The sequence below is a fragment of the Acanthochromis polyacanthus genome, chromosome 11 (assembly GCF_021347895.1).
Source record: "Acanthochromis polyacanthus isolate Apoly-LR-REF ecotype Palm Island chromosome 11, KAUST_Apoly_ChrSc, whole genome shotgun sequence".
NCBI classification, from domain to species: Eukaryota; Metazoa; Chordata; class Actinopteri; family Pomacentridae; genus Acanthochromis; species Acanthochromis polyacanthus.
The window spans coordinates 39,663,439-39,677,746 of NC_067123.1; the positions used below are offsets into that span (position 1 = coordinate 39,663,439).

The following is a 14,308-nucleotide window of genomic DNA, read 5'->3' on the forward strand; positions in this document are numbered from 1 at the left end:
TCATAATTTGTGCAGACATCATGCCATCTGTACTGTAACTGCACAGAGGATTGTGGGTCAAATAGGTCATAAAGCATGCTGATGACAAACTGTAAAATTCAACTGATGTAGCAGGACATTTTTTTGTATTTCTGATAGACTGCATTGTATATTCTGTGCATTGAGACACAGCAAGTCTTTTTCTTGCATACTTCATAGTATGGCGAAGCAGTTAGCAGCTAAAGCCAAACTCGTGCTACAGGAGTTTCAGGTTAATGCTGATGTCCATTTTGTTTCCATCTGCTTCCCCACATGAGGTGGTGCTCAGCTCCCTGACTGCTCCATCTGATGTCATAGTTTTACTGTCATCCTGTAGTGAGATGCACCACTATTTTCAAATCTTATAGCGTAAGCAAGTCTGAGAACATAGAGAAGAAAATCTGTGAAGATTCTATTTATGATACAACCTCATTTCTTAACCTGTGAGCCCAGACTGAGAGACAGTTGGAGGAAACTAGCCCATAAAACAGTGGTAAAGGAGAATGAAGAAGGGTAAGAAAGGAGGAAAGGGCTTAGGTGGAGATGTGCCACAATTTAGCAAACCCACATGGGGAGTATTGTCGTGGTTTCTCGTGGATGTGCCGAGGTTGAATAACACGTCCGGTCACGCTGTTGCTTTTCATGACATAATTTTATGATCAGGAAGAACAGCATCGGTCAGACAGAGACTGTCTGCGAGGAATCAGTCAAATGAACCTCCCCCAACAACAACCGGAGTTCACTTTTATACACTTTGGACAAGAAGGCCAAGTATGAAGTCACCACAAATAGTTTCTGCTCAAAGACCAAAATAGGAAACAGAGGGCCCCTTCAATCATCCTCCTAGACACAGAGGCCCCTAAGAGCCCCATCGGTCAACCACCTGAAGATTGGGACCCTTATTTGGACACAACCTTAAACCCTTCTGAACAGTCAGGAGCAAACAAAGCACATTCCATTCTAAACAGCTGACAGCAGGTGAAGCACATGCCTTCTACTAAATATATTAAGCAACATGTCTCAGATCAGATACTACAGTACCATCCCAGGAACTGTTCTATTAAACATGGACTACCACCTCAGGTACACACAGGAACACACCAAGTCACACTAGTTATTTAGTTAGCGGTGTATCGGCTAAACAGACTTGGGTTGAATCGACAACATCCACATTATGCAAAGACAGAAAAACCTCAGCTGAACAGACGCCTGTGCCACGAGACAAACAAATACGCCTTAATCATCACGTGAGCAGCTGCAATGTAAGCAATTTCCGCTTGGGGATCAAAAAAAGTGTGAATGAATGAACTATTTAAAGCAGACAGTAACCTTTAAACAGGAAAAATGACATCACTTACCTGAGAGTCGCATGTGGTCACCAGGAACCAGAGACAAACAGCAGCCATGATGCCACAAGTGTTTTAAATACTCTCAGTCAGTGAGGAGTCCACCTGGTTCTTTGGTGGTGTGTTCAAGCATCATCAGGAAATACTAAACCTGCACAATGAGTGAGCACGAGTGAAACTTAGTCAGCTTGCAAGGTGGAGATTTCTACAACATTTTTCTTCTTCAGAATTGTTTGATTTACTCCAGTATCACAGTTTTTACAGTGTTTAAACAGAGCTGGTGTGCTCGAACAGTGTAGGGTTGGGTTTAGTGAGGCAGAGACTTTATAGATCTGTAAATTCCAGAAGAAGCAAGAAAAAATATGACCGATACATAGAGAGGGATTTTTAGGGGTTTTGTCTACAACTTGCATATCTGAAAGAGGAGGTTTAATACTGTGTTATGTCTCACTCTGCTAAAGCCTGTTCTTTTAACCCTTCTATGATGGAACTTGTGTAAAATTGTTCAAGAAAAGCCTCTGTTTACTGTGATACCAGCTCTACATAACACTAATCGCCTTTACTTTGTCCTGCTTCCTTTCCTCTCTCATCTGTAGGGGTTTTTCCTTCACTCACTCCTGACATCTACCTCAGCAGATACATTTTTCTGTGCTCCTTCTATACTTTGTGATTTTTTTTTCAGGATGATTCATTTATCAGTTTTGCATCTGATGTCCAAGACGCCATTATCTCTCAAACTTTTTCTGAAGAGAAGGCTGATTCCTGGTTTATCTTGCTGAACTTTTCAACATTTTATGTTTAGTTTCTGTTAGCAATGTTTTGAGGTTTTCTCAGAAACACCTGTACAGTAATATTTGACTGTTTATCATTACTTTCTTTTTGGGAACAAACTGAGAGCACACAAAAAACTTCTTAGTCTTTTTTCCACGTCTGTAATTTTTCTCCTGTGGATATTTAATCGAGGCTCAGCAAGTTTGGCCTCGAAACTGAACCCAGCTGGCTGCCTTGGCCATTTTCTGTTCAGTTGAAAATGTGGTCTACGTTTTTTGTGGCTGATGAAGAGGGCCGTGCGATGGGCCCGGGGGCAGCAGGGACGGCTGGAGGCGGTGCAGCGGGAGGACCAGCTCAGGGTGCTGGAGGTCTGGCCGGCCTGATGAGCGGACGCAGTACGTTCGGTGGAAACAAACGCCGCCGGACGACGTCGACGGGACACGCCATGAGCGAGGCCCAGGAGGGAAAGGTGACTGGTTTTATATGGTGCGAGTGTGTGTTCTCCCTGCAGCTGCATGAAGAGAACTAATGGAAACAATCAATCATACAACTGCCTTTTCAGCTGAAACCAGCCTGATCCACAACACAAGATCAGATGATTTGAACAACAATAGGGAATAAAAATAGAGAATATCGTATTGAACATTACACAAGTCACTTTGTGCAAAAACCGAATGCAAAAATGCTTCTTAAAAGACCATTTCCTATTTCAGAGACAGTAGTTAAGCAAATATTGACCAAACTCTCAAAAATGAATCCTGTTTAAGGAGGCTTTCCCTCACATTGAGATTTCTTTGACAACCCAGATTCTTCCTTGTCTGCCCCACAGACCAGCAAATGTTTTCAAGACATCAAATGCAATCCTTTGACATTAAGCAGAGAAATTTTAAATGTAGTCTACAGGCGTTAAGTGGGGTTGTAGTCACTTTGAGATCGTCTTCTGACACACAAACATGACTTCTCCCATCTGTACCAAAATATCTATCCATTCTAAACCTGTTAAGAAATGAAGACCTAACATCTTCATGTTGTTTCTTTCTTCTGTTCTTGGATCAATCATCTTAAGACTAAAATACGCAGATCAGCAACTCATCAAAACTGTGTGCTTACCAACAACAATTTGTGTTGTAGTGATGTAGAGGTGGCCAGTTAGAACAGTGAAAAAACATAAAATATAGGTTACTGTTAGATGGAAGAGGCAGGAGAGGTGTTGTATCATAAATTGACTTAGACTTTATTTATTTTTAGGCTATATATTGATGACACTGCTGTTCATTGTAGATGAATGTCCATTTCTGATGGTGGGACATGCCTTCGAATTGGGTCCCTTATACAGGCTGTGATCACGTCACAGTTCATGGTCTCCGATTGGTTTTACTGAAGGAAGTGTTTGCTATGTCTGTCTCACATCTACATGAGTTTCCTCTTCTTTACTCTAAAATTATACAAATTCTTGTAATTCTTCTTTTTCCATGCTTGGAGAGGAATCTCAATGTCACACTACCAGAAATAATACTGGAGGAATCATTCTGTTCATTTATTCCACAGTCCCGAGCCAATCTGGACTTAAAGTGAGAGCATGACATAGTGAGAAAAATGAGTCTGAGTCCTTAATCAATCAATCAATCAAATTTTATTTATAAAGCGCCTTCCAACTGCCAAAAGGAGCACAAAGCGCTTAACAGAGTACAATAAAATAAATAAGTAAAAGCATTTTAAGAAACACACAGTTCTAAAAGGAGCCAAGCGTCAAACGCTACACGGAACAAGTGCGTTTTCAGACGACATTTAAAAACATTTAGTTCAGAAATGGACTGAAAGTGCGACGGAAGAGTTCCAGAGCTTAGAGCCAAGAACGGCAAAAGAGCGGTCACCAAACTTTCTATATCTTGCCCTGGGGACAACCAAGGAGGTGTGGCTCAATGAGCGTAGAGTCCTGGCAGGTTGGTGAATTGCCAACAGCTCTGAGATGTAGGTGGAAGGGGAAAGGTACAGAGTTCAGTGACAGAATTCTTTGAAAATCATGAAATAGCTCATAATGTTATCTATTGTTTTCTGTGATCAGATCAAACTGGCGTTCTTCGTGGCCATCGTGGGTGTGGTCCTGACGGTCCTCGGGGTCGGTACAGAGTTCTGGGTGGAGCTGGCACCGCCGAAGAGTTTCTACAACAACCAGGTGAAACACAAACATCAAACTCAGGACCTGTGGTGTTGTTCTCACCAACACACTGAAGTGTCAGCGTGTCTTGGATATTATTAATCAGCCCGGGGATGTTTTCAGCAGCACAGAAAGCACCGAAGCAACAACCAGCTAAACTGTAATTTCCTTTAAGAAATTAAATGCCGTTTGTTCCATGAAGCTAAAAATAACTATGATAGATGACAAAGAATATTGCAAAGAAAAACTGTATGGCTTTGGTTTTGCAGACGTGTCTGACAGCTCACTATGGCCTGTGGAAGGGCTGCACCAAGACCCTGTGGGTGGCTGATATCGACCCAGAGAGGGAGAGCTGTGGACCCGCTGAACTGCCCGGAGGTGACTGGCTGTTTTACCGCCTGGTTGGGTGGCAGTCTGTATGGCTTTTTATGATGGCTGACTGGTCTGTTTGAGGAAGGGAGGCTTGAGCTGGTGATTGACAGACCAACTGGCTGACTGGACGTTTGTCAAAGTGCCGAGATTGTTGGACGGCTCAGTTTGAGGGAGTGAGTTAGCATGAATGAGTGGTCTACCTGACTTCCTGGCAAGACAAATGATGCTTGGCTCGGTTTTTGATGGCTGGCAAAGCTGAAGAGTCTGGCTGACTAACTGGCTGAGTCATTGTTACATAGTTGGAGTGAAATGGTTTTGTTTTTAGGTCAGGTGAGAGGACGCATGGGCCACAATGTCAGCTATTCAAATTTAACCTCTGTTCAGATATGCAGTTTTAATGTATTTAGTTGCAATATTTTAACAACACCAGCTATGTTTTTGCCATTGATTGAAGTCCCACTAAAATCAGATGCCAACTTTGCAAGATAAAACTGGCCAAGGCACCAGTACACTAAATAAGTACTTGACAAAACTGGCAGACAAAGCCCAATGTTCCATCTAGATACCATCATTCCAGCTGCAAGTTGCTGAGTTTTTACTGTTATAATGAACTTCTAATTTCAGGTGCAAGAACAACTAACAGAAATAAGATGAGGCTTAATGTTATAAAAAAAAAAAACATTCGGACAACTCAACTGGGCTTTCCTCGGTCAAGTGAGGCAAAAAGCAAGCTAAAGCTATTTGCAGTATGGCTCCCCTTTTCGTGACTCACCTGTATGAACTCCCCTCTGAAGAATGATTCACATAAACAGCAAAACACAGACAGACTAAGGAGTCCACAGAGACCAACAGTGTGTGTGTTCGTCATTGGCTTCAGAGCAGATATTGGTTTGATTTTCAGCAAAACAAGAGAGAAGGTTTCTCCAGGTTGCTGTCTGTCTTATCCACTAACCAGGACAGAACTGAGGTACTGGAACTGAAGTTCAGAGACAGGAGATAAATTCATACCTTCAAGCACTTGCATTAAAACCACGAAAAACAAGTGAAAGTTTGTGGGGTCATTTTGTGCTTGATTTTAACCAGCCCCGTCTTAAAGGCATTAGAGGAGATTTAATTTCCTACGACTTTGAACGTAGCATGTGCACATACAACCTCTCCCTCACCCCCCTCTAACCTCCCCCCTCTTAACATTTACGAAGAAACGCCCCCTCCAGAAACTTGCGTAGGACTCGTGAAGTTGTCTTTTACGGCTGGGTCCCCCTGGATCTTTATCTGCCATTATGTAAAAAAAGATGAGCAAAACAAGTCTCCAGCTAACTACGAAGCTATACCAAAGCAACACATACAGAAAACACGTAAGTCCAAGGCGTACGTAATCTACGTAACTAGGCCTGAGCCGGAAGATTTTTGATTGACAGGAAAGGGAGCAAACCAAACGCCTCGGTCTGAGCACGTTGATTGGCTGATGTTTTTCAGGTCCTGCCATGTCCACAGTTATTTATTTATTTTTAAATTCTTTTAGAGACCATACATACAAGTCCAGTAAAGGTCAGTATATTCATTTTATGTGAATCAGACAAATTAAACAAAAAAAACATCCTCCATAATGCCTTTAAGCAAATACAGTGGAGCTAATGCATGTTTTTGCCACATGCAGATGTATGATTAATTACTATAATGCTGTCCCATCTGGTTTCGCTAAAAAGGTCATACTTCCACTTCAGGTACTTTAAACTCGTCAGTATGGGTTTTGAGTAAGACCAGAAGAAGAGCTCAAATTACACTGATTTTAAAGAGTCTGCACTGGTTACTTGTTGCTTTTTGAATTGATTTTAAAATTGTTTTACTAATTTATAAAGCTCTTAATGTTAATGAAGCCTCTAATGCTTAATGTTTGTAGCCTAGCCAGCTAGACCCATGTTTCTGAAGGCACAAGGGTCTAGGAACGCTCGACAGGGAGGGAGGCGGGCTAAAAGGTTGTCTATCAAATCACTCTGCAGCAATTGGGTAGGTATACAACCAATCAGCGCAATGAATAGGCTCCTAGAGCGCTGGAAATCAGAGGATGCGGTAGTTCGGTGAAGCCTTATTTATTCAGTCAATGGGTGAAGCTCAAGTATATTACAGACATGTTAACAGAAAGATTATTAAGAGTCGGTGCTAATGGAGCTCAACCACTGTTGTCGTTTTTGTTGTCGACCCTGGCAGAGAATTAAATTCGTTGCCGTGGGTTGTCAAGCGCGGCTAGGCTATAATGTTTGTATTGTTTTATGGGATTTTTGTCCTCCTAATCTGTAAAGTACTTTGTGCAGCATTTCATGTACATGAAATTTGCTTTATAAATAAACATTTGATGCACAACATGGGTCATAGTGACTCAAATCCAATGGAAATTACGCATCTCCTGACACACATCAAAGGGATAAAGTGATTGGTTGATTGATTTACTGTTTACTGTGTGACGTCAGTGTGTAAAGAGGAAACCATTAAAGCTGCTTTATCAAGGGAATTTTCTCGGTCTTGTCCAGTTTAAATGTTATTCCGTCCGCGGTTTCCTTTTAGAGCCACATAATTGTACCAATTGTATTGTTGCTTTCCTGAGGGGATGATGCTGTTCACATGTTCTGTGGTCAGTCAGAGGAAAGTCCAATTACTGTCTAACTGGTCAGCTGCACCGACCTCTTATTTGCTGACGGGATTTGAATTTTGTCGTTTGGGATTTGAGCGCAGCAGTTCTTCGCTGACTGTGGGGAGAAAAAACAAAGCGGAGAGCTCTGAGGACGAGCCTTTGATCACACTAATTAAGAGTGATGTGTGTGCGTGTTTTGGTTGCTCGCGCTCGCAAATGTGCGAGGGAACAGATAGAGGTGTCACAATCTGTTTGACGGCCAAACTCTAATTACTGTAACACATCATCAGGGCGGCAGAATACAAATTGTGCAGGAAGCATCGGATTGCCACCTTGAGCTTGTCATTGACGTTCATGGCCGATTATGTTTGATGGAGAATAATTGAAACTAAAGTGTAAAGGGAGGGAACGTTAGAGAGGCAGAGAGACGGGGCTCCTTGAATCTCAACAAGATGCTCATCCAAACCGTCTCATCTGAATTCTAATCACACATAAAAAAGAACAAACGACTATTTGTAAAAGATAGTCATTTAATACATTTTCCCCCTATGATTTGTTTTATTGTTTCTAATCTAACAACACAAGGAAATTTGTTAATATACAGTGAAAAGAAATACGAACACATTTCAGTCTTTTAGTATTTTTTCTTTGAATTAATCACAAAAAATCTGTAAAAATGTTTTAACTTTTTTTGCTGTTTTGAATACTGTAAAAATCGTATAATGCCTTGGATAATATATAGACAACAAATTTGTAACACTACAAATTTTTAATGTGAATGTTTTTTTACACTTTTGGCCTGCTTTAATCATTTTTTAAAATTTTAACGTGTACATGAATACTTTTATGATTTTACTAATTATTATCTGTAAACTAATAACTAAGCTAAAAACTGTAAAATAACAGTTAAAATCATTTTAAACAATTCTTTTAAGTACATATTTTTGTTTAAAAATAAAAGCTAATTACTGTACGTATAATGATGTTATTGTTTGCTGATTTGAATACAGTAAAAATATTATAATTTCAAGCAAGAACAAGCAAATTACCTTATGTAAAAATACAGATTTCTGAAGTGGATGTTATTTATAGTTTAGACCCATTAACTCACAAATTAATACATCCCCCCCCCCCTACTTTTACTACTTATTTTCTGCAAACAAAACAGGAAAAAGGTGTAAAATAACAGTTGAAAAAAATTAGGTATGATTTTTCTTTAATGACCTGAAATTTTTTCACAATAAAAAGCAAACACTGTAAAATTATTCAAATGATTATTTGTAAAACTAAAGATTTTTGATGTGATTTGAAATCTTATCTCTAATTTAATGTGGAAAAATCAGGAGAATAACAGTAAATATTATGAATAATTTACAGTGAAAACTGAAAAAAAAAAACTATTAAATGACCTGTCATTATTTCTGTTTGTCTGACTTCCAGTTTCTGTTTCTCTTCCTCCATCTTGTTCCTCCTTCAGAAACAAACTGCACCTACTTCAAGTTTTTCACCACCGGAGAAAACGCTGTGATGTTTCAGAAGACAACACAAAAAAGTGAGTTATGCTCCTCTAATGCCTCTCTTGGTCCTCCTTAACTGCAGAATCACACCTTCCTCCATCCCTCGTCTTCTCACAGACACCTCCCTCTCTCCCTCTGTCCTCGTTTAATCTTCTCCTTCCTCTGCCCTCGCTTCCTCTGCTCCTTCCTCTGCCCTCGCTTCCTCTTCTCCTTCCTCTGCCCTCGCTTCCTCTGCTCCTTCCTCGCTTCCTCTTCTCCTTCCTCTGCCCTCCCTTCCACTTCTCCTTCCTCTTCTCCTTCCTCTGCCCTCGCTTCCTCTTCTCCTTCCTCTGCCCTCGCTTCCTCTGCTCCTTCCTCGCTTCCTCTTCTCCTTCCTCGCTTCCTCTTCTCCTTCCTCTGCCCTCCCTTCCACTTCTCCTTCCTCTTCTCCTTCCTCTGCCCTCCCTTCCACTTCTCCTTCCTCTTCTCCTTCCTCTGCCCTCGCTTCCTCTTCTCCTTCCTCTGCCCTCGCTTCCTCTTCTCCTTCCTCTGCCCTCGCTTCCTCTGCTCCTTCCTCGCTTCCTCTTCTCCTTCCTCGCTTCCTCTTCTCCTTCCTCTGCCCTCCCTTCCACTTCTCCTTCCTCTTCTCCTTCCTCTGCCCTCCCTTCCACTTCTCCTTCCTCTGCCCTCCCTTCCACTTCTCCTTCCTCTTCTCCTTCCTCTTCTTCTTCCTCTGCCCTCGCTTCAGTCTTTCCCTTCCATCGTCCATCCATTCGTCTCCCTTCACCTCCTCGCCACGCTCTTTCAGGTTGGCTATTGTCTGCTCCGTGAGTGTTTGAAATGTATTCCGCCTACGCTGCGTTCAAGTGTCTCTGAGCTGCAGTCTAACCTCTCATTTGGCTGGCAGCTTCATAATGTATTAAGATCACACGGTGCCATACGCTGAATGAAGAAAGACAGACGTACATGAAATCTTATTGTTCGCTGGTGCCACATCGCTGTCACACCGCAGGCCTCAGTGTAGTGATTTAATAAATACAGGCAAGAGGATGTAAAATAATGTACTAGGAGTGCAGCTGGAGAAAGCCTGATTCATCCACATCGTTAAAGACCGAAGAACTGCAGCGACTTTTAAGACCTCATGTTGAACAATCTTTAGCAGAAGGCCTGAACAGGAATGACCTTCTGAGAAACAGCAGATCTTAAAGCCTCAAAGGCTGAATCTGTTTGATTCCTAAATAGATTTAGCAACAGCAAAGGGGGGCTGTATAATTACATTTTTCATATTTTTTCGTGTCCTGCAGCTAAAAAAAAGAAATCAAATGATCTTACATTTTGAGCTACATGCATTAAACGTAAACCTGTGAGCCCATCTCTAGTGAACTGTAAAGCATAAATTCACTAAAATGTTAAACACCAGAGCTATGATTTATTTCCCCCATAAAAACAAACAACATACAGAAGCAACTGCATCATCAGTCTGTGAACTGTGATTCTGGTACCATTAGCAAAACTCCTGCTAAGAAATTCTTGCATATTGAATTTGTGAAACAGGTTCCTGGTTCATGCTTTTTTTTTCCTATTCACCATTTCAAAATGTTTTAAGTATCATTTTGCTCATGCATTACACAACCCCACTACAGACTATGCTGCAGCCACTCAGCCATTTCAATCACTCATGGAAGTGAACAAACTTTAAAAAAAAAGTGGCAGCTTTTGAGTTTCTGAAGGCAAGTGGCTGCTACAAACCTGTCTGCGGACTTTTACACATGAATTATGTTTTTCAAAGTAACTAAATTTCACCATTTATCAAGCAGAAACTTAGCCTAGCCGCGCTAGACAACCCACGGCAACTAATTTAATTCTCTGCCAGGGTGGGTCTAGTTACCCTCCATAAGGCTCGAGGCTGGATGCTCCTAAAACTGGCCGGACCAATCACCATGAAGTGTAGAGTCAGAAGGCGGGCGTAACAAAGTGATGACGATTCTGACAGAAACAACCGGCGCACAATAAACAGTTATCTTTCGACTCGGCTTTGGCCACAGCCCTTAAAGATTTGAAGCTAAAATTCAACTTGAAAGATAAACAAAGGACGGCACTGAAGTGTTTCATTGAGAAGAAAGACGTATTTGGACTTATGCCGACGGGATATGGCAAATCCTTAATATACCAGTTGGCTCCGCTGGTTGGGAAGCTAATGGGACTTAGCCACAATCCGCCGGCGCTCTAGGAACTATGTCAGCCTATTTGTTGCGTTGATTGGTTGTATACCTACCCAATTGCTGCAGAGGGATTTGAAAGACAACCTTTTAGCCCGCCTCCCTCCCTGTCAAGTGGTCCTAGACCCTTGTGCCGTCAGAAACTTGGGTATAGCGTGGCTAGGCTAGCAGAAACTGTAAAAGCCTGAAAAATAGTCCGATGATCTCTGAAATAACCATCCGGGACACGACGTTCCATCAGGAAAGTTATTCAGATCTAAGCTTAAAATCATGATATTTCATCAAAATCACTTTGTCTTGCATGTCTCTTTGGAAAATTTACCAAAAATAATATCTTTGCAGTAATCAGAACATATTAAAAAAAAAAAACTAACTGTGGACTTCTGTTGGTGCCAATACAACATGTCCAACAACAATGAGGAGGGATGGACAACACAAACTACACTTCACTACAAACACACACTGAAATGTTTTGTTTTAAAGAATTTGCTGCACAAAAATGGAACACTGGCTGCCAGACATCAAATTATACTGATGTCAGAGGCCTTAAAATTTGGCCAATTGTTGACCAAAGGCTGCATTTTAAGTAGAAAATATGGAGATATCCATATACACACCGACAGGAACTTTCTGGTGCCCCAGTACCAGTGTTGCTTGAAAATCTTGCACATTTTTCCATTTTCAAGGGCTAATAATTTCGAAAACTGGCCTTTGCTGGAGCTATTTAATCATTTGGATCTCCTGGAAACTGTTTTGTCACGGTCTTTCTCAAATGTCATGGCTGTGAGAGGTATATTTCTGGAAACACAACAGTGCTTCCCAGATCAGATGTTTTTGAGGGTAAAAACAGGAAAATTCTGAGGTTGGAAACCTCAAAATTGAGCCAAAATATTATGCAGAGCTTTGTTTTCTTTCTCCAATGATGAATTGCTCACAGAAGACTTTTTTTTTTTCTTTTTGATCTCTTTACTTCTAGTCAAGGTTGTGCTGGTTCCATAGAGGTGCAGGACTTTAATTTGCAGTTAAAAATGAGCCCTCAAAAAAATGTGACAGGAGCATAAAATGCCCAGAAGCTATCTAAAGTTCAGAGTTTTAACACTTATCAAAGCTATACAACTACTTCTGATTCAGACCTGATTCCTAACACAGTGGCCCCTCCTGTTCACTTAAATTTTGGATCTTTGTCATCGTTTTTCTCCCCTGTAGACCTGAATGTGGCAGCGGCCATGTTGGCCATGTTCAGCCTGTTCCTGATGGTGATGGGAGCCATCTGCATCACCATGTCTCTCAGTAAAGAGATCCTCTTCTTCCTCAAGCCAGCATCCGTCTGCTTCATCCTGTCAGGTCAGTAAAGGTGGCAGCAGCGACTAGAAGATCTCTGAGTAAGTCCTTGACCTCACCGAGCAGCAGCCTGTCCTCCACAGGTGTCCTGGTGCTCCTGTCCCTCATGGTCTTCCACCAGTCCGTCCTGGCGCTCCTGGCCAGCGACCACACGGTTCCCCTCCACCACGAGCTCTCCTGGTCGGTGTCGTGCATCGGCTGTGCGGGGGCCGTCCTCATCGTGGGTGGGATCCTCTTCCTGCTGCTGGCGCTGCCCTACAGCCCCTGGCAGAAGTGCCTCCCTCACAAGGACAGCGGCAGCTAGTGGCCCGGAGGCGACGGTGCGCTTTATCTGCCCCGCCCAGGAGGAGGGGAGGGTGCAGAGAGGTGAGGATGTTTCCCAGACGTGTCTCAGCAGAGAGATTGCTTTTTTTTAATGACGACCTCAAGGAATTACAAGCCCGCTAATGGGAGAGTTGCTGGCATTTATTTGGCATCCTGCGCTTTAATTACTGCACTGAGCAAAGACACGACACACACCCGTCGCTGTTCAGTGCAGTAATGTTATTTAGGATAAAATACCTTCTGGTTCTGGATCCCCCAGTGTTTGATCAGTACATTTTCATTTCAAGTCTCATACTTCTAATAATGTTGAAGTTTATTTCTGTCAGTGCATATGGAAACAGCCCCGATGCCAAATGAAAATAAAATGCACTTTCATATAAGATGGCGATCTTAATGCTCAGATGTGTGTGGGAAACACTTCTGTATTGTCTTACTAATTAACCGGCAGGGTTTGGAGGCAATTAACTGGAAATTAATTGAATAAATTAGCAATCATTGATAAGAAAATGTATCATTCACTACAGTCCTGTGCATAAAAACTGTTTTCTTCTAACTATTACCTATTTCAGTCCCAGAAAAACCCACTGTCCAGCAATACTGAACAGAAACACTAGATTAAATGGTGCAGCAGCCTAAACTTCACAAAGTGAGTCAAGTCTCTGGTTGGAATGTCAGTTTAATGAAACATGTACCTACCCTCATTTATCACCAGTAACTAATTTATGCTTGTTTTCATGGAATATCTGTGAACTGAATGTGCAGACAGGAGGGTCATTCCAGATAAAATCTACCAAATCTGAAAAAAGTTCCCACCTGAACAGATATTTAATAAAATTACACAAAAGTTTCCAGTCTTACTGTGAATATTTTCCAAGTTAGAGGCCCTTGAAGTACATAGATTCAGGTAGAAATGTCATGCTTTTAAACTGGTGTTATTTTTTACATCTTAAAAATTGCATTTTGAGGACTCTAAGCATGATAAATACGAGAGACAGACGCATTAGAGTTCTGTTAAACACTGCTACCAAGCTAATATTACATCCACTCCAGGTGCCACAATCTAGAGACAAAAATCTCGTTTTTCTTCTATAACCAACTTTGACCATCAGCATCATGGATTATATCTTCATTCAGAGAAGGTTGTTGCTAGAGGTACAGACCCGTACCCGTAGCCTGTGGACTACGGATACGGCACTTTCCATTTGCCAATCAGATACGCGAGATCTGGTCACGTGACTCCCGGTAGACGTTAGCGGTACGGATCCGTAGCATCGGTACTACAGGTACGGACCCTAAACCTGACCCTAACACTAACCCTAACCTTAACCTTTGCTTACCTTTCAACAGTTCGCAGTGGTTAGCAGCTTCTTGACTCGCGAGACTCGCGTACGGGTCCCTATCGGTCTGGCAAATGGAAAGTGCCGTATCCGTAGGCCACAGGCTACGGGTACGGGTCCGTATCTGTAGACACTACCTTCAGAGAAAGAGCATTGTGGGTAAATGTTCAATGGTCATATTTCCGCTGAATTTTCAGAAAACACACCCAGTGTACCGATACTTGTTTCTATTCCTCTATGTGTGCTATTGTAACTATGATCAATACAACGTTATCAGGACTCAAAACTGCTGGAAAA

The 14,308-nt window shown here is 41.9% G+C and overlaps 1 protein-coding gene across 1 annotated transcript; it reads left to right on the forward strand.

The window, feature by feature from the left end:
* The first annotated feature begins 2,316 nt into the window (after nt 1-2,316).
* LOC110956513 (voltage-dependent calcium channel gamma-6 subunit) lies at nt 2,317-14,013 on the forward strand. Its single transcript, XM_022202056.2, has 6 exons — nt 2,317-2,604; nt 4,201-4,311; nt 4,563-4,671; nt 8,772-8,846; nt 12,216-12,353; nt 12,434-14,013. Exons 1-6 carry the CDS (start codon nt 2,395-2,397, stop codon nt 12,652-12,654), a joined length of 864 nt encoding a protein of 287 aa, XP_022057748.1. The 5' UTR covers nt 2,317-2,394; the 3' UTR covers nt 12,655-14,013.
* Nucleotides 14,014-14,308: the final 295 nt, after the last annotated feature.

Bases quoted from the DNA above. Each gene is read 5' to 3' on its own strand.
- LOC110956513 (XM_022202056.2), top strand. From the start codon at position 2,395: ATGTGGTCTACGTTTTTTGTGGCTGATGAAGAGGGCCGTGCGATGGGC. The intron at 4,312-4,562 runs GTGAAACACAAA...TTGGTTTTGCAG, and splicing joins AGAGTTTCTACAACAACCAG to ACGTGTCTGACAGCTCACTA. The intron at 12,354-12,433 runs GTCAGTAAAGGT...TGTCCTCCACAG, and splicing joins CGTCTGCTTCATCCTGTCAG to GTGTCCTGGTGCTCCTGTCC.